General features: G+C 36.1%; 4 protein-coding genes across 15 annotated transcripts in view; 2 read left to right on the top strand and 2 right to left on the bottom strand.

The window, feature by feature from the left end:
• LOC110838680 (coiled-coil domain-containing protein 170) overlaps positions 1 to 14822 on the bottom strand; it is a 32187-nt gene extending 17365 nt beyond the window's left edge. The window contains exons 1-2 of one of the 7 annotated variants that reach the window (XM_022082110.2): positions 14695 to 14822; positions 11835 to 12002 (exon numbers count right to left, since the gene is read on the bottom strand). In XM_022082110.2, coding sequence (XP_021937802.2) covers positions 11835 to 11933 — 99 coding nt within the window. In that variant the 5' untranslated portion in view covers positions 11934 to 12002; positions 14695 to 14822. Of the gene's footprint in view, positions 1 to 9105; positions 9253 to 11834; positions 13036 to 13527; positions 13817 to 13854; positions 14161 to 14316; positions 14528 to 14694 lie in introns of those variants that run through there. The other 6 variants (XM_022082107.2, XM_022082109.2, XM_022082111.2 and 3 more) reach the window with 6 other exon arrangements.
• LOC110838683 (uncharacterized) lies at positions 144 to 6508 on the top strand. 5 transcript variants are annotated; one of them, XM_022082122.2, is made up of 6 exons: positions 144 to 307; positions 1223 to 1291; positions 3137 to 3260; positions 4152 to 4237; positions 5284 to 5383; positions 6381 to 6508. In XM_022082122.2, the coding sequence occupies exons 1-6, from the start codon at positions 215 to 217 to the stop codon at positions 6449 to 6451; spliced, it is 543 nt and encodes a 180-aa protein (XP_021937814.1). In that variant the 5' UTR covers positions 144 to 214; the 3' UTR covers positions 6452 to 6508. The 5 variants fall into 5 exon arrangements, with proteins under 5 accessions (XP_021937814.1, XP_021937813.1, XP_021937818.1 ...); XM_022082121.2 differs by having other exon boundaries at positions 145 to 307; positions 5227 to 5383; XM_022082123.2 differs by lacking the exon at positions 144 to 307 and adding an exon at positions 952 to 1066 and having other exon boundaries at positions 5227 to 5383.
• A 188-nt stretch (positions 14823 to 15010) lies between the features above and the next one.
• Positions 15011 to 16938, top strand: LOC110838682 (renalase-like). Its single transcript, XM_022082120.2, has one exon. The coding sequence runs from the start codon at positions 15011 to 15013 to the stop codon at positions 16061 to 16063; it is 1053 nt and encodes a 350-aa protein (XP_021937812.1). The 3' UTR covers positions 16064 to 16938.
• Positions 16927 to 26573, bottom strand: part of Cdc27 (cell division cycle protein 27) — a 27610-nt gene continuing 17963 nt past the window's right edge. For both annotated transcript variants that reach the window (XM_022082185.2, XM_022082186.2), the window contains exon 15: positions 16927 to 26352. In XM_022082185.2, the coding sequence (XP_021937877.1) occupies positions 26249 to 26352 (104 nt within the window). In that variant the 3' untranslated portion in view covers positions 16927 to 26248. The remainder of the gene's footprint in view (positions 26353 to 26573) is intronic.

Raw genomic sequence — 26573 nt, 5'->3', positions numbered from 1 at the left:
TCAAAACATGATCTTTATTTAAGCATAAACAAAATTTCTATTTGATATTGTCTTTTCTAAATATCTGAACTATGCCAAATTGTTGAAACAACAATGGTAAATAACGCTGCAGTTAACTTTTATTGTGTAAGAATGACTCTCATTGTCATGGAAATTCCAGTAACAACAAGTGTGAAGAAGAATACTGACGTGCAACGGACGTTAGTGTCTTACAATGATTCATGGTGAAACAGTATCTGCTAACGTGAATTCTGGTCAAGAATTAATGACGAACTCCATTCTCAGATCCTTATATCGGCGCTGTAAGGTAAGAGATGGATGGAAGTTTATTATCACTAATACAAAACCCGTCATTAGGCACTACCCTGAACTAGTTCAACCACTCACATCTTCACAGAATGTTTCCTTATATCAAATGTAAATGTTGGTATACAAACATTTTATTCCTTCAATTAATTAAACAGGAACCTTGCTTCGACAAATGTAAACCCGATTATTCCAGATGGGATAAATCTGACCTTGCGTGGTGCATGATTGTGAAACTAATGAGCAACCAATACAGAATTGGTTTGATCTACGCGTATGCATTCAACAATCAAGTAGTTTTATGAAGACAAATGGGAGTAGTTAAGCTGAGTTTCAGTTTCTAGTTACGTTACAGTTCACGGCGTATTTTATTATTAAGTACATGGTCTAAACGCCAATGTCCAGAAACACGCCTTTAACATTTTAATATCTGGTGTCTCTCTTTATTTGAAGTCCATGCTTTTATGTTTGTGTTAACTGTTTCTTTCAATATTTTATTTTTGAAAGATCTGCTGATGGCATTGCAAATCTGTTTAATGTGAGTCAGTATAGTGACTAGCTACGGGCTGGACGGCCGGGGTTGAAACAACAATGGTAAATTACTGCAATCAACAGTTACTGTAACAATGATTGTCGTCAGGGAAATTCAAGTAAACAACACGGGAAGGACATTGAAAAGTACACGTCACTTTTTCAATTCTTTAACAGTACAGAATAAAAAAACCAACGCTTTAATTGTTTGATGCTGAAGCTTGACTAGGTAATATTTAAGAATTCAGTCCATTCCGGAAAATAACTCTTCACCACCTTTATAAAATATTTTTTATTGCGCACTCTAACTGGATATACAGTTGAGAAACTATTGGCAAAATAAAGAAATAATGCATCATTCCTTATAATTCTGTTTTAATTTCAGATGATATTTCAGTCGATATCAAAAATATTTTGCAAGTTGTACATCATCTCGTTTGCTCTCATGCTCCTGGTAAGTGATAATGTTAATAGATACTTGATATAGATTCTCTGGACACAGGGAACTCAGAAAGGAGGATCATATTTGTCTGGCTTCTCCTTTGGAAATTGGCATTGTTGTTCTACATTCAACAATGTCGGAAAATGTAATTTCGGTTCAGATCAGTCCAGCAAGATTAAACAGAATTTTACTAATAACCTCAAAAGCTGATCATGGTACAAAAATATAACTATGTACGTATCCCTGTGTTTAAGGACTATGCTTTGAGGATATACGCATATGTAGGCAAAACTCCATATATTCTTAATATCAGCACTAGCTAGAGGTGAGAGGTCAGTTTTATATCCAAGGGATTTACAAGGAGGGAAAAGCACCACCTGGAACTCACTATCTAGTAAGCTGGGTGTGTTCCAGAGCCATCCTTTATGCAGTAATATACAAATGAAAATTAGTGACATAAATCAATAGAATGGATGAAAAATCGCAACTAATCTCTGTGCTCCAGACTGGAGTACACCTTTCCACATTTGTTTTTGTGATTTTACATAATACTAGACACCAGTTTCCAACCTCTTTATGCAAGGGGAAAGTCTAAATTAAAATTTTCATCACAGATTTATTGTTGGTGTGTATGACCTTCCATGAATCTGAAATACAGCTTCATAATTTTTCAGAACAAATTAGTACACAGAAACTATAATGTAATTAATATCTACAATTTCTATTTGAAACTTATTTTTCATATAGCCCAGTGTTTAACATACTACAATGAAGAATAGTGTGTAATATGTGCAGTTATATGTAGCATGATTAGCTTTGAGATAAAAGATAAGTGGAGTATGAAGCATGGCAGGGAACACACTGGGAATGAGTTCCAAACTATTGTAGATGTTAAGCTTTATGCTCGTTTCATTTTATGACCCACATCGACTCGGGGATGCACCGCTGGCTAACAGAAGTAAAGCAATCTGAATATGAACCTGATCACTTACCTCCATCTACTGTACCAAGTTTCAAATTTTCATGGACCTACACCTTAACTACCCTGGTCTGGTACTTCAACACGACAACTATGCATTTTCTTTGGGATTCTACGTATGACCTCAAAAGTGGTTTATGGACAAAACCTTCAGAGAATCTGTGGTTTTACGTACTTTGTCATGACTTTACAACTTCCCTGATAGTGTTCGCTCATAACAGCTGTAGTTTATCTAGTGATATACAGAATTTTCTTATGGTCCACGGGCATATTATTGACCAAAATATCCACATTAATTAAATGTAAATGTAAGGCATGATGAAGAAAATGCTTATTAAATTAACATAATAAAAAGGGCTAAAATTTACTAATTGATTTGCTAAGTCTAAATTATAGCTAATTACTTTACACCTACACATGCACTTACATAACATTGTTTTTAATAATTAATAATTTAAAAGTATGTTATAATTAGAAATACTATTACCAGAAATGTACAGAACATTATTTTCACTATCAAGGATTTTCAAAAAGATATTATAATTAAAATGCACATTATGAACATATCTTGTCCTTATGTTTTCTTGGAAATAAAAAGCATTTCAGCAAACACTGCAGTTACCATCTTCATGGTGAATGTTGTTGGGCTGAGAAGGTTTCCAGAAGCAACAACTTCTTTTCCACAGCCAAGTGGTTGCTCCATATTAGATACCACCCCTCCAATCACACCTTCATTTCCACTTACAACCCACTGCACTTTGGAACCCATCAAAGGCATTCTTCCTAAAGATGGCAGATGGTATGCCAATATTCAATACAGTTTATTCCTGATACATGTATCATTTACATCTCTATCTGTATATATTTCTGGTGCCCAGGCGAGACAAACCTACCTGTTATCAGTTGGAGATAGACAATGGCTTCTTCTCTCCAATGGTGAGTTCGTGGACCCAGACTGGAAAGTATCCCCACTACAGGTCTTCAACAGCCCCCCAGAGCCAGGTACATGATTACTGTTATCACACCATAGGCCAGTAGTTATCTGGCATATGAGAGCCCAATAAACAGAATGACAGCCTTTCTCACCCCATAACCATTCACTTTGGTTGAAATATGCTGGTATACTTTTGTAATACTTGTAAACATGGGCAAGGGATATTAAGAGCACAGTTCACAGTGATGTTAATGACAACTAGTAGGTCTACACAACATCAAAAATAAATGTAATCAGGAAGGTTGTATTCAAGAATTATTAGTTATATTCTATGGCATAAAATTGTCTGTATTCAGACTTCAATATTTTGACATCAACAACAAAGGAATGCCAGTGAAGTTCTTAAGTAAAATAACTGTGCACATTTTTTCCTAATAGCAGTTTTCACCAAGTCATCAGTAGGCTTATTATTTGTAACTTTATTCTGTCTGTGATCAGTTTTGTGGGATGATTTAAACTCACCCGCAAATTTGCATTCCTTTGATATAGTCAAGAAACTACTCAAGTACAATATGACTTGATCACAGATAAAGTGGTATGAGTCAACAAAGGAAGAAAAGGAGTGTTTTAGGTATATGTTTTTAAAATATTCACTGTAATAAATGAAATGCATTTGTATTAAAGTTAATGACATTTTCTAGCAAGCACACCAAATTACTCTACATTCTACATTTGGTATTAAGGAAGTATTTAATTTTATACAACATTAAGATAATTTGACTTATACCACTTTAGCTTTCAGGAGATTTTATACACAATGTGTGTCACTTGTCCAACATTTGGTGGCACATGGTCTTACATACATTCTCTCTTCCCAGTTTTGAAAGTGGGTAACATGTTATTTCAGGTAAACTTCCCCCTGTGTAAACTCTATAATCAAGCATCCTGTTTTGTTTCAGTAATGATCATTAATTCTGAACAAAGTGCTAACTATGTCATCGTCAACATAATAACAGCAGTAATGATGATATGGGGCACTGTCATGGTGAGTAATATGCCTGTTGAAAACATAATCTCTTAATTATTTTTTTGTGCTGGTAAGTTTCTAGACAAGCCTCTGTCACCACTCAGCACACTATTGTAAATGCAGAATCCATCACTCTGCTCAAAAGTAAGGCAGTTATGCCATCATGCCGCAGCCAGATTCAGGCTGGATGTGCACCTTGAGTGGCTATACCATTTAGTAATTCTTGACATTCTGTAAGCCATCGTTCTATGCTTCATAGTTGCTTGTCTGTCATCTAGGCCCTAGATGACAGACAAGCAACCTTTTTTGTTCGCGTACCCCCAGATATAATTTCTCTTCAACTTTGTATCCCCAAAGTTGTTTGTGTCTAATTCAAGTTATACATAGTATATAATCTACATCTAAAATAAATTAAATAAATTACATTACTGATTATTCAGTGTTTATCATAAAATAATATATTTTTTTTTTAAATTTCACATACCCCCTAAGATGTCTTTGCGTACCCCAGGTTGAATACCACTTATCTAGGGAATGGACAATGGGCCTGTTAGTAACCTTAATAGAGACACTGTCTCACAACATAACAATAAAAAAGTGTTCTGGCCTATAATTTTAGTAAAAATAGCAATATGGTTTTTAACTCAAACTCAAAACATCATTAGGGCTTTATCATCCTAATTTTGTGAAAGACCATTACATTATCTTCACCAGATTCCATCAAACATGAGGAGAAGAGTGAATACATGCATCACTGAACATGATGGACAATTTTAGCAGTTAATATGACACTGTTTTTTTTGTTTTCTGATCTCAATGTAATGTATTTTTTGACAAACAGAATATGTATCAGGAATGGGTTGTATGACTTTTCAATCACCATGCAGTTATGTGGTCATGAATGTGGCTGCCCAGTGACTGTAAAGTGTATACAACCCAGAAGACCATAATCCAAACTTCAAATCTCAGATAAACTGTCTTACTTACATTGTGTGTTTCTTTACTAGAATATTGGGGTGTTGGTATACCCAGGCTTGATTACTGTATTAGTGGCTCTGCTGCAGGATTGGACCTATGTTTTCCACAGAAATCCTTTTGAGGATCAAGTTGACATCGGAGAACAGACGTACCACAATTTCATTAACGTTTTTGTTGTAATTTTGGGTAAGTGCTGCCCACCTAGTGCATCTTTTGGAGTTCATGTTTCCACCATTCTTATTTCATGAAGATGTAATACGATTTTTATTTTGTTACTTACTTTTGAAAGTGTCTGAGAATAAATTGCTGAGGAGAATATTTGGACATAAGAGAGAGATAAATTAACAGAAGGATAAAGACAATTAAATAATGAAAAGGTTATACTTTGTACTTTTTGCCAAGAAGTATGAAGTTGATTAAATCAAATAAGATGAGATTGGTGGTGCACGTACATACAGGAAGAATAAATTCACACAGTTTAGCCAGAGAATGTTTAGTGAAGATCTCACATGGGAGAAATAAATTAATTGGGAAGATAACATCAAAATACAGTGTGCTCGCCACTAGACCCAAGGTTCGTGAGTTCAAACCCAGCCAAGTTCGATGGATTTTTAAGGGTTATAGAAATCTGTAGCACAACTTCCTCCCAAGGGGAAGTAAAGCCAGCAGTCCCATGTTGCAGATTTACAGCATGTAAAAGAACCTTACATGAATGAGATGTTTCGTAAGCAAAATTCAGCTGCCATTTCTCACCCAAGTCTCTCCTGATTCACTACTAGATGGCTCTAGCAGGCAAATCAGAATTGAGTATAAATTGTGCAGAGGCAGAGTTCTTGTCATTTACTACTCATAAATGCACACTTCAAAGATAAGGAAACCTCCCACATGGGAGGAGGCCTTGGCTCGACTTCGGGCTGTTGAGTCACAGAAGAAGTATGGACTAAATTCATGTGGTTCAGAATAGGGTCCAGTGTTGGCATTTTGTGAATATGGCAGTGAACCTTCAAGTTTCATAAATGTGGGTAATTTCTTAAGCAGCAAAGCAGAAACAGCCTGAATCATGAAGGCAGTTACCCAGATATGTACATTGGTGGATTTCATGTGGGACTGTTGCTTATTAATTTGAAATTATGTATGCTTACTTTTGCTTTCCATTTCCTAATTCCTTTGCTTCTCTTTACAGTTGCAAAAAGTCTGCTGTGGTATGCAACCATCCGATGTTTAAGAAGTAGGCATAATACAGTAACACGATAATGTGTCCACGATAATGTGTCAACAAAAGAATAAATATACACTTTCACTGCTTTCCAATGATGTGTTCAATGTCCCACATCCTCGACCATAAGCAAATCCTCAGGTAGAAAGCATTCATCAGTCCAAAATTCAAAACAACAAAATACTAACTGTAAACGTTTCCCACAAAAGCTCTGAAGCTAAGTGCATGCGTGCATCTGTCCAACTTACAACAAAAGGGGTGGCCAAGTTCCAGGATAAAGGGGTGTCCAAGATATAGGGTATTGTGGACATGTAAAATTATAGGATATTCGCCGGTTCCAATTAAAAGTGTCCAATATATAGGGGTATCCAGGATATAGGGGTGTCCAACTAGAGGGGTTTTACTGTATATGAAAATCCCAAATGGGCCATGTTCAAATACAAGTAACAAGAATTACTAAACTATCAAGCTGAGGCCTTCCTCCCCATTCATGTTAGCATTCCTGGTCATTTGGTCCATGTGTCTATATCTAGAGGAGTTGAATTCAGTGGTTATTGCTAATTTATCTTATAACCACAGATGGATGTGCCAGTAATGCTTCTTCATTCTGGTCTCAGTGGAATGGCTAGTCTGTCCAATGTAGACTTGATCACATTTGCATACATGCCTGGAGTCTTGAGTCCCAAGAAGCCCTTCAAGGGCCAAAGGAAACTGGGAATCTTATGCTGACAAAGGGAAGGTGACCAAGAGAGGTTTCTTTGGGGCCAGGGTGACTCTCTTCTGTGGGATGAGTGCCGATGGCTACAGCCATTCTGCTTGAAAGTGACCTGCAAAGGACTCAAGACTCCAGACGCGTATGGCATGCCCTGCAAATGTGGTCAAGTTTACATTGGGCAGACCAGGATTAAGGACCAGCACATCTGTCTGTAGTGTCCAGATAGTGGCCAAACACGGTACAATTCTAGGCTGCCAGATTTAACTCCAGGACAGCAGTACCCTCTCCACTAAATCCAGATACTTGGACTGGAAGATCAAGGAGGCTATTGAGACTGAGCTTCTTTGTTTATTATTATATATTTTTGGCTACAAAGCTCTGTCTCTCCTCATCATATCCCCTACCCCCATCCACCGGTGTGGCGAAGTTTTGTGTAACCACTAATTTGCTGTAAGCAGCCTGGAATGGCACATGTCATGTATATATTATAAACACTACATTGTAAATATTAAATCTGTGTATTTATACAATGAAAAATGTAAGTATGCAGAAATTTGAAGGGAAAAAATCCAATACATATGACAAATAACTTGTGTTGGGCAAGGCCGTGATCTAGGCAATACGGAGTTTTCCTCCGGGGCCTTCCCCGGTTTGTCCGTGGCATCCCAACAATTACTCCATTCACACACAGAAGAAGGCAATGGTAAACCACTTCTGAATCATCTGTCAAGAACGTATATGAACAGGTCCCAGTCCGAGAAAAGGATTAAAGGATCCTGTTCATATGGACCTGTCGTCAGACAGAACACTAAATAAATAATAAATAAGATGATGTGAATGAGATGAGTGGCCAACACTTCCACCATGACCATAACAGCAGCTCATGAGCCAAGTTGTTGGCCACGGTATTGAACATGATAATGTAAAAAAACATCTGTAATTTAGAATATGGTCTTCTTCTTTAAGTGCCTATCCGTTCCGGATGTTGGCGATCAGCATAGCAATTTGAGCTTTACTGGCTGCTACTTGAAACAGCCCTCCAGTGGACATTGAGAACCAAGTTTTTAGGTTCTGAAGCCAGGAGTTTCTTGGCCTGCCAGGTCCCCTATTTTCGAATACTTTTCCCTGGATTATCAGCTGAAGCAGCCCGTATCTATCACTATTTCTCATGATATGACCGAAATATTCAAACTTTCTCTTTTTTATGGTGTTAACAACCTCGACGTCTTTGCGGAGTTCCTCGAGAATTTTTTTGTTGGTTACACGGTCAGTCCAGGAAATTCTGAGAATACGTCGGTACAACCACATTTCGAATGCCTCCAACTTTTTTGAAGAAGCTTCGGTCAACGTCCACGATTTAGCGCCGTGTAAAAGCACGGAGAGAATATAACATCTGAGTAGTCTTAACTTGGTGTTTAAGTCTCTACTCGAATTTCCTGGCACTGATACAGATATAAACTGCAGTAAGTTCCATGGGCCTATAGTCCTCAGAATTTATCCATCAGAATATTAATTCACTCCCGATATATTCGACATTAAATGGTCCAAGTTTACATAGCATTATCAACAATTATTCAACAGTTTAAAAATCTTGAATTTATCTGCTTTCATGGTGCCATGAAAAGAAAGCACATTTCGAGCAATTCCACTTTTTTATTATTTAAAGAAGGGGCAGATTGTATACTACGTTTGTGTCCCTGATGTTTATTATCAAATCAAGTTTTTGAATAAAGACTACTCCGGAAATTGACTTCAATTTACTGAGTTTAATACCACCTACCATGAAAAGCGAATTGTTACGTTTTTGTTAGGTTTTTGAATTAAACTAATGGAAAAAAGAACTACTTACTACATCGATCCGTGACTGTCGTGTCCTACCTCCGAGGCCAAATTACAAGATTCAAATGTACGAATGTGGGTTACCTTTAAAGCGATGAAATCGAGGCTTGAATCGTGAAATTTATAAAACAGACTCACCACTAACAGAATTTCATATCGCTTATTCGTTCCAGTGCCCTATCTTGAACTGTGGCCAGATAACTCGTTCTTGCCCTCGCGTACCGTGGAACGACGTGACAGGTAGCAACTCTCCACGTGACTGTATCATCACTTGACAGGAGTGGGGAAGAACTAATAGAAATTTCTCATTGACCAGTCAATAACAATTTGATATTTAATGACATTGTATCAACTGTGGAGCTTACATGGGATAGAGGAAGAGTGTGAGGGATGGGCGAGGAAGCAGTCGTGACCTACTGTAACGTACTATGTCGGAATTCACTGGTCAGCGAGGGCATTGGTTGTTGTTTTTAAGTGTGCTATCATTCTGTAATTTCGCTAGCTGGACTGAGAAAAGTCAAAAAAATCTCGGACAGGGCCATGGCATTTTTATGTACGAAATAATTACTAAAACATAGAAAGTGCGCAGACAGTGGTACGAACCAAAAGAGAAATACAATTTACGTCAGTTCCACGTGGAATTGTGCAATCTGGAAATAAAATCAGGTCTGACTTACTAGTAGAACACTGCAACCGATATTTGATCCAAGTTAGGTACTAGATATTGGCCTAATAACTTGTATTGAAATCTATAAAACTCTAAACTTCAGCATATTTGAAATAATTGAGAGGGGAGGAAAATATAGCTGACAGCTTAATAATTAGGTGATCTCATTCCCGAAGAAAGACTAAAACGTAACAGAATTACAAAAGGATGGGCAATATATTTAAAACAAGCAGTTGAAACAAAAGGCTCTGGTAATGAAGACTGCTAAAGGAGCCAAATGAAATTTCTTGAAAGAAATGCGAGAAAAACGAAAGTATCTGGCTACAAGTTCAAACGTAACTACCCAGAAGACCAGCATCGACTTTGCACCGTCGTGAGAACCTCAAATCTCTTGTTCCATTGTTTCATTTTATGCGTTCTCTGCAAAAGCCATATTTACTTGCCTACCCACTTCTTTACTGTCACGAGCCATTTAATGGACGTCCTATAGAGCTTAGTACTGGTAGTCTAATCTAAAACCGTCGGACTTCATTTTAGTCCGTATACATGAAGCAACTCTCAACGATCGGGAATAATGTCTTGCGGCAGAAAAGCAGTTTAGGTTTTCAGCCCACTGCGCAGAGCTTCAGCCAAAGTTCTTAATAAACAGGTACCCTGAGATATTCACAGTTCTGCTTGTATCGATCTGCTGTTTCCTATAGCCTAGTTCCACCTGGTACGGGTCATCGACCATGTGCGGCACTGTTCACTGCACACGCTGAAGAACGAAAATCAAAGGCACTCCGACTCGACAGGATTCGATGCGTGGACCTTACAACAACTAATGTCAATGGATGTATATATGTCGGTACACTGATACGAAATAACGAGTACAGGCTGGACGGCCGGGGTTCGAATGCCAATATTTTTCTCTTAGCCGCCACTTCTACATGACCTGACTTCTACACCAGAATTCGCCACTGAAAAATATTAAAAGTTGGCCAATAAATAATTCGAAAATGTGGCAAAATTAAAATCTGTGGGAATGAGGGTAATAAAATAAAATTGCATTCAAGAAGAAACGAAAACATTAAATTCCGGGAATGCTCGCTCCCATCTGCCATCCGAATGTTTAAGGATTAAAATAAAACTATAATTTCACTGTTTAGTATGGGTGTGAAACTTGATCTTTCGCTTTAAAGGGCATACGTACATACACTGACGGTATTTAAGAACACGATGCTGGGGAAAATGTTTGAAGTGACGGTTAGAGATATTACATGTGAAGATAATCAAATAAAGGATACGGGCGGGACATATAACACGGCATAGATGAAATGAAAATTTCATATAAGACGCTGATTGAAAAGCCATGGCAAGAGTTCATTCGGAAGACCTAGTCGTACGGAAGCACAATATTAAAACGAATCTTAAAGAAATAGGGTGGAGATCGTGGGCTGGATTCATCTGGTAGTATCTGAGGTTTTCACGGTGGTGAGTCTGGGTTGTAGCGCCGTGTGGTCTGGTAGACTACCCCGCACTGATGATGGAGGCAGCAACGACCTCTGAATCTCTGGTAAACTTCTTCCAGACTACATGACGCTATAACCCAAAAGACAGCCATCTTTGGATTCATCAGGCTCAGGACTGGGACCAGTGGTGGGCTCTTGTGAACACGGTAATGAACGTTATGGTTCAATAAAATGCGACATGTTTCTTACCTGTCTGACCGGCTATCAGCTTCTGAAGAAGGGCTGTGTTTCATGAAGTTGATGAAAACCGAGCCAGTTTGAGCTTGCAGTGATTAACGTATGCCTATTGCCTAAGTGTTTACATATAGGCTATGGTTAAATAATCACCGCACTGAAATACATTTTTAATAAAATATGTAGAACTTTACGACAGTGACTGGTTATGTTTAATAACTATTTTAACATTATAAATCATTTGTTATAAAGAAACGATACCAGGCTTCATTACTTAACCTTGGATCAAATGCGAATCTGGTAATTTTCCTGTGATACTTTACAACGTGTATGAACAGGATAAGGACCGTGTCTACGGTGGATTCACGATGTGATCCGTTGAATCCCCGAAATGGGATGTTAAAAACATATTTATTTCCTTAAATTGTATAAAAATTAGAGTTTTTGTGTGACGGTGCCAAAATTCATTACAGTTGGTTGGTTTAGGGATCTATGTATTATTAACAATTTCTCACCATTTCTATACGCAAATCCTTACACAGGATCTCATAAATCTCCCAATCTTCCTCAGTGTCCACCACTCTGGATTCTTCAGGGGTTGCCATCACCTGCATTCATTCTCCCAACACCTGTAGTTACCAGTACCATTCCATCATCACTTATCACAACTCTCTTCTTCGGTTCTATTGACAGAAACGTGAAATTCCCATGAATGTGCCATGCTACGTGTTTCCAAAACACAATTCATTCACCAAGCTTCCCCCCTCCCTTTCAACCTCACATACAAAATTCGATCGGGCCTATTCTCGGAAGAATCCATTCAAAACAAACGCTTAACATCATTACGGAAATGCACACTGATTAAAAGTATGCACAAAAATTAAAAACAGAAAATTATTTGTCACAGGTGCCCATCGGTGCAACACCACACTGCTCTGTTCGACGCTAATACTAAAACTCGTGTAGAAAATGGAGTAGACATCAGAAAAGTAGAAGGAAGGCACCGTGAAGTGTTGCGCGGATGCCTGAACGGCGAGAAAGAGTCGACACGAGTGGGGAAGTGATCGGACGAGGGGTTTCACACATCGATTGAAAATATACAATTTACCGCCGATACGAAGAAGGTACTAAGTTTGGATTTTTGAACCCATTTCTTGCTATTTCTCTCATGTAAATTATTCCAAAAATCACCAAGCTCTCTGCAGTACCTCTGTGCCATTAATTGGATGAGGATTGACTACGTAAGCAAACCACGCCTTCATATTTAAAATATTCCAGAGCCTGGATATTCAGATTTTACCCAGCTTGTTAAATTTTACAAAAATGCCATAACATCACCATTCAACATCACATCCTGTAGAAAGCAGCATGGTGCACTGAATATAAATCAGGTGTTGGTTGTTACAACACACTGTAATGCAATACTAACTGATCATGGTTTAATCTTTTATCCCCCTGCATTTTAACTTGTTCGAATAATATATTTAAAATTTAGGTTTCTATCTCAAAGCAAATACAATGCATCTCTACAGCAAATATCATTCAGGAAATGATGTGAGGGAAATAATCACTAATTATTTTCAGAATCATATGAAACCATTATACTCTGTGGGTAAAATGCGCTGTTACTGAATGTAAAAGTAGGTGCATTAAAGGGTTAAAAGGCAATGTTTATCAAAACTGTATTAAAATATTTACAGCTTGCCACACTACCTGCACACTTATAATTTTATACTATCACTAATGCAAACATGGCAGCTATGTGAACCTCTGAGATGAACATGACATATGCATTTCTTGATCCAGGATCTTAAAATGTTATCACTCATTTCACATTATAATACCACAAGAACCCAAAAAAAATGTGAAAGACAATATTCCTACTATGAGACACACTTTTACATCTTCTTTGCACTCACTATGAAAAGTAAACATAAAATGGGGTCTTCATACTGTTCAATGCTCATGTTTCATCTACCTAATGGATGTATTTCAATATTTTATGGGAGCAATCTACACTAAAAGTTTTCATATGATTTGTAGTCCCTTACAACTTCTACATTATGTGTAGCTTAAATCATACTTTATCATTAAGATATACAACTCATATTTTAAACATTCTGATATAGCGCATATTAAAAACATTTCAGGAACAGCAGATTTGTACCTACAATAATGAACATCAAGGCTAATGAGAGATTAATATACCATGTGGCTGTGGTTAGTGTCATTGCTTCACATCCAGGAGGTCTCAGATTCAAATCCGAGCCTGGATAGCATTACTTCTTTGTATTAGATACTCCATGTTTATTGTTTGCGTGTATTTGAATCTGGGTGCATAGTCTAAACAGTATTTATCCAAATTAATATAAGATTTAAGCTTGATGTTTTTTGGGGTCCTATTCCATTTTTCTTTATATCTACCAATACTTGTCCTAATTTTATTCAACATTCTCTATTCATACAATGAACTATCTTCTTTACACCCATTACTAGATAAAATTTCAAAATCCTTTCTCAACACCCCTTTCTTACTTCACATTCCAAAACATGCCACAATGCTTTCCCTCCTCTTAATCTCTTCTTCCACTCCCCTATTTCCATACCCCTCTTTAACCTTTTCAGTCACCATACTACAACCTCCTACCACATTATTTCTCTTTTTCAACCCTAACACATTTCTAAACAGTGGTTCTCCCAATTTCTTTTCAAACAATGGAAAAGCACTAAAGGCCATCTCCCTCTCATATGTGCTTCCGTATTATGTTTTTATATATAAACACATATTATAATTATTACTGTAATGTACAATGCACATAAAATATAATAATTATTGTATTATAGTTCATCAATGCTCATAAAGAGCTTTTGAATGGAGATTTTTGGGCCTAGGTTGGTAAAATACCTCTTGTATGTCACGGGATACAAATAGCATAGTAGCATACGTATTGGATAGGTTAAATTCTGTCTACGGCAACAGTTACTTGTTCACCCTACCTTTTAACAATGATCAACTAGCTCTAACTTATTTATATCAACCACAATCATTAGGACTTGTTGGAATAGTCAACATCACGTAACTACCAACATGAACGCGTACATTTTTAATTCTGACGCTTGCTGAATTTTGTTTGTTTTACTTTAATGAATATAGAACGTGTTTAAGCAACCCCAAGAAAAGATAAGCGATAGTTCCATTGTATTGGAATGCACATAAATGTCTGAAAAGGAGTCTCTTGGATTATGTAAAAGTAATTCTCACAGAATACAGTCATGGATACCAAGCATTGTCTGTACTCCAGATATCACCACACAATCGTTCTGCAGATGGCGTTAGAAGTAGTGATCTATAATGTAAAGATAACCTTTATTTACCTGTCTGTATTTTGCTGGCCATAATTTGTAATAAGTGTACGGATGGAAGCTTTCTTTGCCGTCTGGATCTGATGCAGTCAGTGCCAAACACTGAATAAGTGGCAATAGAGCAAAACTGTATAATTTCAAAACATTGTAGATTATTATATGTGGTGAACCGTTGGGGCTGACTGCAGTTTCCAAAGGGAACCGTATTTATAACTACTACTGCTACTGTTTAGCAACAAAATTTATTACATTTTAGGCCATTCGTTGTATAAATGTAAGTGCTTAACACTATCGGATCGGATGTGTTTAACCCCACGATCTTTAAAATATGGTATGTAAAATCTTGTTGGTTGGAACTGGGCTTACGAGCGCAGTTACAGGATCACTTCTTCGTAAAATGTGCCAGAAACATGTCAATCTGGTTTTCTGGGACAAGGCAAAAGAAGTTGGCGGCCGAATGAGAACAAGCATGAGCCCTTCTAATTCAAACAGCATTGCAGACCTTGGTGCACAGTACATAACGTCAACACAGGAGAACTTCACTAATCATAGTGATCTCTATGAATCACTGATATTGGGGAAACTACTCGAACCTTTGTGTAGCAAGATAGAAGGAATGAAGGATTTGCCAGTAGGTACAAAGCAGTTTGTGGCCCCACATGGAATGAATTCTTTGGTGAAACATTTTCTTTATAATGCTGCAGATGAAATCCATTTTGGATATTATGTAGTATCTATAAGTAAACAGGGCAAGAGATGGCTTGTTGAAACTGAGTGTGGAGTGAACGATATGTTTGATGTAGTTATCTTAACATTGCCTGTACCTCAGTTGCTTGATATTGGAGGTTTCATCCAGGAAATAATACATAAAAACTCTGAAATGAAGCATAGCCTAAAGTCTGTGACATTTAGTTCCAGATATGCATTATGTTTGTTTTTTGATTCAAATTTTAAATTTAACCCAGGATGGGACTCAAAGTACATATGTGATAATGAGATCTTTCGGTTTGTTTCATTTGATAATAAAAAAAGAAACAGGCCAGATTTACCTTCTGCAGTCGTGTTTCATACATCCATACAGTATGGTGCAATTAACTCTGACAGAGAATTGAATGATGTTAAGAATGAACTTGTCTGTCATGTGAAGGAAATGTTTCCAGATTGGCCTGAACCAGAACATATCGAGTGTCAGAGGTGGCAGTACTCACAGGTTATGACTCCGTACTTGGGGCAGCCTGGATGCCTAACAATAGAACAACATCCATTACTTGTTGCTGGAGGTGACAGTTTTATGTCATCACATATTGATGGTTGCATCTCATCCGCTTTTATACTTGCTGACACTGTGGGTCTAGCAATCAAAAAATCAGAACAAAATTGAAAGGACAAAGGGAGAGAATCAAAATTATTATTATTACAGGAATATAATACTTAAGGATAGTGCATTTCTTGCATCTCATTTACAGTTGGATGTGGAACAGATCACAAGACAGTAAACATGATTCATTTAATATAAGCTCATTCTTTAATAGTGTAATGTTTTGAAGCTTATGGTATAAAGTGAATAATTTTTGGGAATGAAAGGTAAAACAGAGGCCAGTGTCTCTAAAAGATTATATCTATGAATGAGATTATGTTGCTAAACCTAGGGTTCTTTATTCCAAATATGAGATATGTCATTTAACTCAGTGTGGGGGAACATTATTAAGTGACAGAAACTTGATTCATTGCTGCTCAAATCAAATATTGCCACTGAACAGAACATGGCACTGAGGTATTTTACTTCCCTAGTTAATTTTCCTCACATCTGGTTTAACATCATTGTACTCCCTCAGCTTTATGAAAGGGCCCTTTCTAATAGAATATGCATTTTTTTTTCTGCCCCCCAACCCCACCAATTTCATCTGAGCTATATGTTCAGCTGATTTATCCATGAAGTGACTATGTTAACAACACTAGGTAACAATTCATTATGTAATATTCTCCACTGCTCACTTCTGATCTCTGGTATAGAGAAGACTAACTTATGTTTCAAGAATTAATATTTTCTTATATAAGTCAATAAATACACCAGTATGAGGGCCATTCAAATATGGATTTATGAAGTGTGAGACCATCCTAGTACAGTGGGGCATGTTAGTTACATATAAGTCACTCCTGTAGGAGCACCCTGACCTAGTGTTTACTACTTGTCACAATCATGTAATTTGTTTGAAGAGATTGTGGTCAAACATGAAATAAATGTTAATAATGACATGCTTTGTATTTTAATTTCATACAGCTCTGTATTTGTAATTAGGTATGTACAATATTAATTACATTTATCCATTCCTAAAACATACCTGGATATCTGAAGTTGATTTCACAGAAACTGTCACATACATGAAAAGCTCAAGTATGAAATAAGATATAACACATTCCTTATATACACTCCTAAATTAATAAAAATATACACAAAACATACCAGTCAGAATGCAAACACAAACTTAAAAAGATGACATTTGATTGAAATTGGAACATTTACTATCTACTTAAAAGCAGCCACATGATGATGTATCAATCCAGGACAGTTTGAATTCAAAGCCATAAGAAGGTCTTCAAGGCATTTATTTTATTTGATGATGCTTTATCAACTGTATCTGTTATACAGTTAAATGAGTGGATGGTGGGAAGGAATGTCTGCATTGTCTGTCCCAATGAACTGACCAACTAGAAGTATTCGGGAAAATAATGAAAAACTTGTTAGGACAGTGTCCTATAGGCAGACATTCTGACACAAGAGCTCCTGAATATGAAGTGGGACCACAGTACCATGATGTTCAGTCCTATGTGTCTGTCTGTGAATGGTACTGGCAGGCTTGGGAACAACAAACACAAATTATGATTTGAAAATTTGTTTAAGGTTTAAATTTTCAGTTCTAGGTGCTTCTTTGGATGCTTATCCAGCTGAACAGGAAGAGATTAAGCTGTAGTTGCCACTACGTGTAATAACTCTATCATGAATGTATACAGAATGGAAGTAAAGCTCCATGCATTCTTAATATTGGAAGTGGACATCATAGTCAAGTGGTTACCACTCTTACTTTGTTTTCAGGAGGTTTCAGGTTCAAACCTCAGACTGAACAGTTACAATCCCAACTGAGATTTTTCATGGCTTTCCTGTCCCTTCAGGAAAATGTTAGGATAGGACCTTAATTTAGACCATAACTGCTTCCTTCCATATTCTTTTCAATTCATTCTATCATTCAGTGCCATATAGTTTGAACTACTGATATAATCATTAAATAAATAAGCATTGGAAGTAGGTGGAGATGAGTGGTCAATTTTATGCTCTGGCCACCGTTATCCCCGAGGATCTGGTAGCCAGTGCACAAGAGACTGGGTACGACCTACAACTTATCTGGACATGATACTGAAGAGAATCAAACCCCTTCAGCAATTGAACCTTGGATGTCCAGTCTGAACCAGGAGCTAGGTACAACAGCTATTCAACAGTATTTAGATTTCACAAAATCCAATAAAGATTATAAAATATGTGAGAATCCACAGTAACTTAACAGAGAAGGGTCATTCTCATGAAAATATGTTGCTCTGCAAATCAAGAAACTATCTGCCTTTGTGGAATGTGAAGGTTCATTACAATGTTCAGAAAAGCCCACCATTGGACACACAAATCCATCTTCACACACTATTTCTTTCATGTCCATTTTAACATTATCCCCTTTGTATATGCCCATGACTCCCAAGTGGCCTTCCTTCAGGTCTTCAGACTAAAATTTTGTGTATACATTACCATAAAAGTCTGAGGCCCAATGCAAGACTAATTCTTGCATAGCCTCTATTCTATTGTGAACATTCCAGCATTGCCATATAATGCCCAATCAAATCTCTTCTTCACCTTCCACCTAGATTGATTTAATAATTTAGAATGTCAAACATGTTACAATGTAAATGACAACCTGGTGACTTTTCCTTGCATGTGGTAATGTTAGTATCTGCCAACAGCAATAATCACACAACAGTCATCCTGGGACATTATTCAGAGACAATGTTCAGTACTATGTAAGCAAGACATCTGTATTTTAAATGGAGGTAAATGAAGCACATAACCTCAGAATTACTAGGTACAATTATGCAAAGACTCAATGTCCTGCAAGTACTGCAACCATTTAACTTCACTTTATTACAATACCTCCAAAACTTTAAAAAAGAGACAGCAATAAAAGAACAGGTAAACTTACAAAAACCTGTAAGTTTACTTTGGAACTGCACCATGAGACAAGTGTCTGAAATGACTGGAAATTTACACACTTTTACTATGTAGGAACTAACAGGTGACAATAACTATCTCCATGCTCACTACAATTCACCATGAAGATGGCTGTCTTATGCATTGTAGTTATGTGTAGTCTGGTACACAGGCTAATTTTATTCAACAGTAAGTAAAGTATTAGTCAATCATTGGATGTCTTTGCTTAGGGCAGTGGTTCCTAACTATGCTAGTAAATGCCTTGTTGGCATGTGAGGTGTTTTAGAGAATTTGTTATGAAAGAAGTTGCAGTGACAAATTTTGTGGGTACTGGCAGTATTTTTAGGTAAATTCATACAAAACAATGACAGTGTTGACACTGTGTTTTAAAGAAAATATTTTACTGTAAGTTCAGGTGTGTAGATACAGTTGTTCCTTTTCTCTTCAGAAGGGTAATAATTTGTAAAATAAATCTTTAGTAGGCAAGGTAAAGTGGGTGTCAAGAATGATAAGAAAAGACATGAAGGAGAAATTCTTGGAAAACAGTAATTTATAATGGGGATTCAGTATTCTTGCTTCAAGGAAGGAGTTCATGAGATAGTGATATTTAGAAACCACTGGCTTGGTATGATACAAATCTTACAAATATTGTGCTGAAACAGCATAGCAAATCTTGTTGGGCTGAGACTTGCAAAATTGAGAAACTGAACCACCAATGAAAATAACTTACAAAAATAATATCGTCTTATAAACACACACAGCAGAATTATTCTATGCCTGTCATTCTCACTGATCTGAAAAAAGTGTGGGGTCTGCAGATACACTTTGTGGCAGCCAAATACATTAAGAAAGCCCTACTAACAAGAACATTTTACTGAAATTACAAATCAAAACCTGGTTCCATCTCCGAGTAATTATCTTAGCAAGACAGTCAAACAGCATGGAAGCAACTTTTTTTGATAAAACTTCCAATATTTGGCAACTCTGCAATATGAAAAGAACAAAGGCTCCAACTGTTAATACAGTCTACAATAAAATTTTCTTTTTTCCATATTGGCAACTTTTTGTTCTGCTTTGGGCTTCTATAAACACTTTGAAGCTTACACTGTTTTGCAGACAAAACAAAGGCTTATGAAGCACTGTTCTATGTCAGTATAAATATGTAGATTCTCTCAACATCTTTTTGACATCATAACCTCTACTCTCCATTCTTATTATTTTCTTAACCCTCTTAGTGTCGGCCTCTAGGTGCAACATGTGCTAAGAATGCCATGCTATTTTTATTGAAATTGCAAGCATTAAAAACTTTACTTGGCACAGATTTGACGATGTTTGTCTGAAATGTTTTACAGCTTCTGACAAAGTCTTGTTGAAAGTAATTACTACAAAATGATATGTTCAATTACACTTCTCACACACAAGAATTTTTTAAGTTTATAAATTATAAAATCCAAGTTTAAATTTAGTGTCAACTTCCACACAATGAACTAACTTAAGAAGTTCTATTATAATATTGTTGCAATACATTCAGTTCAAAATGTGACTGCTGATTTTCATATTTTACAAGATAGTAAAAGCAGCTCAACATATTTTTTAAATATGCTGCACTTTCCCAATACTGAAGCCACTTATTAGACTTATGCATGTCCAATCATTCTCTACTGAAGTATCTGCATTTGCACGTGTAATAGTAGAGGTGTAAAGCTTATCTCTGAATTGAATACCACCTTATGGAACACACAGCATTTTAAAAAATTCTGTTAACATAACTCTACATACAAAAACATGTTCTGGGTAATTCATAAATTATAAAATTAATGTCACTTGGCACTGAATTTCATACACTAAACTTGTTACAGAAATTATATCAAAAGATCATACACAAAACTGGTGTTATCTAGAATAAACATCCTTCATGCCACCAGACACATACAATTGCAGTGTCTTAAACAAAAACAAATATCTAAAAACAGTTCCACTCCTTATCAATTTGGAGAAAAGGCAAACCAATTCCATGAAAATGTGTTACAAAATGTTTGCTAACATAAAATATAACTTTATGCAAAGCATTACAGATCTTACAATGTCATTCAGTCAGCTATACCTTCTCTTAATGTCTTTGGTTATAATTTTACATCACTAATTTATTTTGGACTGAAGATCATCTGATGAGAGTTTTCAAAACACCTTAAAAATCACAATGTCTAAAGGATGGATCTTCCCACATCATCATATGGGGAGACACCTATGTTGCTGGGTCTGGTAGACCAAAGGAATATCATCCTTTGAAATGGATTTTTAAGGAATTTTAAAAACTCTATTCACAGACTATGGATAAAGTTCAAAATAAAAAAAAATAGCATGTCAGTAAGAGTTTTAACATGTAGTTCCTGAACTCCTTGGAGGGGGTGAAACATTTCCACGCATTGCATATGGTGGAAGCTATCTGCACATTAATAATACCACTGCATTGTTTCAGTTTTAGGAAGATGTTTACATTGCAGTCTATTTCAATTGTATAGTTCCTGAATTAATAGCTTCATTTCTTTTCACATCTGCGAAGCACCATGTGACAATTTAGCTGAGGTTATAGTGGCTATGTTAAGTGAATGTATAGAAGAGGGGAATTGGCAAATTCTGACAATGTGAACTAATTTCACTCCTCTCTTTGAGTATAGTTGGAGCCTCATTCTGACTACATTTTTAATTACTACACTGGTGATTCATTTTATTTCTATAATGACAGTCTGGGAACATTCCACTTCCTCACTTACAGTGCAAGAGTATTGGCATTAAATACGAAAACATTCATATATGGAATGCTAAATTTCATACACACTTGTAACACAATCACACACATGATCAGAAACTTCTGAAGTTACATCTTTAGCACTTGTCCTCATACGTTTTGTCACAGTCAGATTAACTCTAGAGTTCTTCATAAAGCAATATTCTACACAGAGGATTGTGTTAAAACAGGCCACAATTGCTATAAATGTGGACTACAATCTGACCACATAAAAGTAAGTTTTCTATGAAAGCATATAAGAGGAATGGAAGTAACTCAAATGTCTAATTTAAGTAAAAGATCAAGGTGAAGTGGTCAGTCACACACTCCGACCATTTTATCCCTAGGAAAAGAAACTCTCATACCCACAGATTGGAGACAGTGTGCTTTAGAGCCTGCCAGTCTGGACACAAGAAAAATGTTTATTGGTCAGGAAATAAACCATGGTTATCCACTTTGTAGCAATTACTAACATTATTATTATATAAGTGCTGGTTCTAGGTTTATTTAGTGCTTTTTAAGAGCCTAAGTTAAGAAGAACTGAGAATTATAGGATGATTTGCAATGCTGAATTGGAAAATATGTGAAAAATGGTTGTGGCCTAATTTAAGATAATATGCCTGGAGGGACACAGAAAAACTGCAAAAAAATTTAGTCAGGATAGCCAGTCTCTTGCTTGACTTTTGTACCCAGAACCTTCTGAATTTGAAGCAAGACTGCTGACCACTTGACCATGAAGTTTGGTCTGCTTTGGTTCAGTTTGTTGGTTTGATGTGAGATTTAAAATTCAAGAACAATAGACATCATCATCTTAATGTGTATGCTAATCACATGCAGCTGTCTCATTTTCATTCTTTATATTCTAATATTGTTATATGAGAGAAACAGCAATGCAGTTTAAAATGACAGCAAATGTAGGTGTATTATAACAATGATTTAAAGAAAGAGTTTGTAAAAACTTTCTGAAAGGCATTAAGAAAATGAACTCGCTTAAACAAGGTTTTCATTAAACTATGACAAGAACATCAAATATAAATGTGCCAGCAACACTCCCATTTTCTGAAGACATTTCTCATTGCAGGTTTTTAGTTTAAATTAGCATGATTTCATTTCTTAAATAATTATTTATTTTCAGTTGCAACAATGAAACACACAGGCCATACTGCCCAAAACATTTTGTATTATGTTGCAACAAAAATAATCAACTTGCAGTTTCTTTCCTTCTTTGTGTTTTGAATAACTGTTCCTTTATCAGAACCGTACGAACAGTCTGTGTGTGTATGTCCTGATTCAATTACACACATAACTATGGCAGACAACTGATAAATTTTTGTGAAACTCCATACAAACACCAAACTACTTGAGACTATCTATGCTCGTATTTTATAACATCCTGTCATCAGTGATACCAAAATGGGAGTCATAAAAACTTGTGAGGTGCAATAAACACAATTCAGTGTAGGATCTGGAAGTTTCCTATGATGGTTTACCTTAAACAAATAACCTTTATCAAGGTATCTTGTCAGGAAAACAGAAAATAACTTGGCACCTAAATGGAATACTTGATGTTATAAGGATTGTGAAGAATCACTGAAAGTTGATGTGTATAATTTGTATGGTGGCATGTGAAAAAATCTATTAACAATACGAGTGGTGCTGAAACATGAAGTTTGATTCTTTGGAAATCACCATTATTCAATAATAATAAGTCTTATTAATGCATCTTTCTGGTGCTCTGAATTATGTTCATGTATATCTGGTGTATTTTCTTGATTTCAAGGGAAGAGAAAGAAACATTTATATAACTGATAGTAAAATAACAGAGCCTCAAAGCAAACCCAAAACAAGACAATGTAATAGTTAGCAAAAGTAATGCAAACAATTGTGGCCTCCAATACTTGAATACCAGATGCTGTGTATATAAATTTATTTTGATTGTATTATTATATGTTTAAGGTTTGTATTATCCACATTTTGTGAAGAAATGCTGCATTGGACAACTCTTGAGAATCTAGTATAAAAATGTTCCTAGTGCATTCTGATTTAATATTTCTGTCATAAATAAAATGCCAAACTTTTTGCATGGGGGGATTTAAACCCCTGCCCTGGTTTTCTGCAGGACTTTGGTATGCAAAATTATATGGTTATAAAAATAATCACAACTCCTTAATTTTTATTTCTTCCCCTATTTTAGAAAAGAAATGTTGTTGCATTCATTCCCTTAAATTTCTGAGAGTCAGAAAGGATAATTCAGATGTCTGTCTGTATCCACTTCACTAGTCCATGCTATTAAAACTGACAAATTTCCATGATCATTTACTTAATAATAATAATAATAAAAAAGACAAAGAAGAAGAAGATCCCATCAGTAAACATACCAAACAAAAGACTGGCCCTTCACCTTGAAGGCTATGTAAATAGAATTCATGTAGTTCAAAGATTATATGAAGCACAAGGAAAAGTGGCTGCCTGTGTGCAATGTATGTTACTGCATGGTGCTCCATGCTGACATAATAACATTCTGTGTCGATGATGGAAGAAATAATGGAGTGAGTAATATAAAAGCACACAGTTTAGTTCAGTATTGGCCTATGTAGATTAAACCCAGCATGAATGAAATTATCAAAAGTACGCATTTTCATCATTGCAGTGCGTTATACATTTATGATATATTTTTATACCTTTTTTGCTTGAAATTTTACACAATGAACTGAATTTGCATGAGTTATTTTTCTCATTTATAGCAGCAACAAAATGCTTGTGTATACAAACCATGGCCTGTTTTGTGTGCAAATCTCATTATTCTACATGTATTGTCTAAAAAGTTATTCTAGGCATAAAATGTACAAACGTTACAGATGGGGGGGGGGGGGGGGGGGGTTGTTGTTTGGTGTCACACACTGTATTGCCCACGGAAGATTCTGTACAGTAAAACAGAAATGTCAAATAATTCTACAAGTTGCAAATCAAATCACAGCAGTCACTTCTGAGCGAGATATCATACTTACTAAATGTGCACACTATAACAGAGTCAGTACTGTTACCAATAATAAATAAAACTGGCTAATTTAAGATGTCAGAGAATTTCTCTAAAAGATACCTTATGGTGACAATGGAATTTACAGTGTGGACAAGAACTCAGAATTGTCCTTACTGTTCTATCTCTTTCTGTCATACTCTGTTGTTGCTATTGATTAAGGACATTTCTATTTAAAAAATGATACAGTATAGTTCTGGATTACAATTCAAATAAATATAAGAAATTAAAGATGAATTTTCAAGCAATTTGAATCATGGAAGAAAGCTACTTTTTGAATATGAAAGGAGTTCGTGTCATCATACCCTTATGCCAACTGTCTGTATTGAATATCAAATAAGAATGTTACAGTACACCAATTTCACATGAACATAAATAATTATGTGCACTGTTGGTCCTGCTATCAATGAAGTTTGAAGTTCGATTAGAAGCTCAGGTCGAACAGTAAAATAAATGTCAAATGAAATATTACAGTCTAGGGGAGGGAATACAGAAAGGAATGACTAATACACTGCAATATTTTAATGTAGTGTGCTTGGACATATCAGATAGAAATAATTTGACTGAATTTAGCAAACATGGATTTGTGAAATAGGTAAAATTGACTGAAATTACTTTCAGAACAGAAGCACATATAACAGAAAGAGTAAGTTGCTATAGTATAGATATGATGAGAGAGTGGTAGAACAGCTAATTCACTGGATTCCAATTGGAAGACATAGAAGAATGAGACCAAATATATGGTAGTAGTTACATGGGAATGGTAAAACAGTGGAAGTAAAGAATTTCAATGAAAGAGAACAGAATGACTGACTGGGAACCTATGAAAGTGGGAAAACTCCAAACTGAAGGATTCTGGTTGAGAGACTTGTTGATGATGTTACTTCCAATGAGGCTGCAGTATGTACCCTTTCTGAATAAATATTGCAAGCCTGCATTCATACTGACTGTGACATTCATGCAGCTTCACCTATCATAACCAATACTGTGTCTCGCAGTCCCACACTGTTAAGACAACAGATAATACACTAAGTGACAAAGAATGAGATTCAGACCACCAACGAAAGTAAGAAGCTGGAAGACAACATTGAATCCTCACTCCTTACCTCATCCAAAGAAATGTTAATAAACTACTGGCACATTCAGACGACTGCACAATCTTAGCAGCCATGATGAAAGTAAAAATTGTTTACTTACTGATAACAGATGTATTTGGAGAAATTTAGTTTGTAATCTTGGAATTCATTCAACATGGTACTTAAGTATGCCAGTGTATTAAATACATAATCTTTGATGGCTGACATAATGAACCTTATTCAATAATTTCTATTCACCCTCAGGTACATGTTCTGAGTCTCATGTTGAACCTATCTTGATACCCCCCCCCCCCCCTCCCATTCTTCACAAACAAAGAACATCATATGCCAGGAAACAGTTGATGCATAATTATAGCTTACAAAGAGTTTCTCATTATGAAATTTAATTCTGAATTTTACAAACTTTCGTCACTCTCATCCCTCATTGAAACAAACTCTGCACCTTCCTGAGAGGACTCATGCTGTGGAACTGAACTGCCTTCACTAGGGTAATCTTCACCTGCAAGACAGACCAAATTATTCTTCTCATTTCTCTGAAGTAAAGTAAAAAGAAATCGGCAGAGACCATTTTATATTAATATACCAATAACAGGAACCAATAATGTGGGCATGAGTTTGGTCACACTGTAAATACCACGGCATTCCTTCCATTTAGTTTCTTTCACAAAGTTTCTGTTCATACATTACTGAAGTTGTGCATGTACACATCAATGATTACTA

This window comes from Zootermopsis nevadensis, unplaced genomic scaffold (assembly GCF_977971745.1).
Source record: "Zootermopsis nevadensis isolate Lab colony 2312 unplaced genomic scaffold, Znev_1.0 Znev_ptg000028l, whole genome shotgun sequence".
Lineage (NCBI taxonomy): Eukaryota > Metazoa > Arthropoda > Insecta > Blattodea > Termopsidae > Zootermopsis > Zootermopsis nevadensis.
The sequence above is the reverse complement of the archived record's forward strand: the minus strand, read 5'-3'. Positions and strand labels throughout refer to the sequence as shown.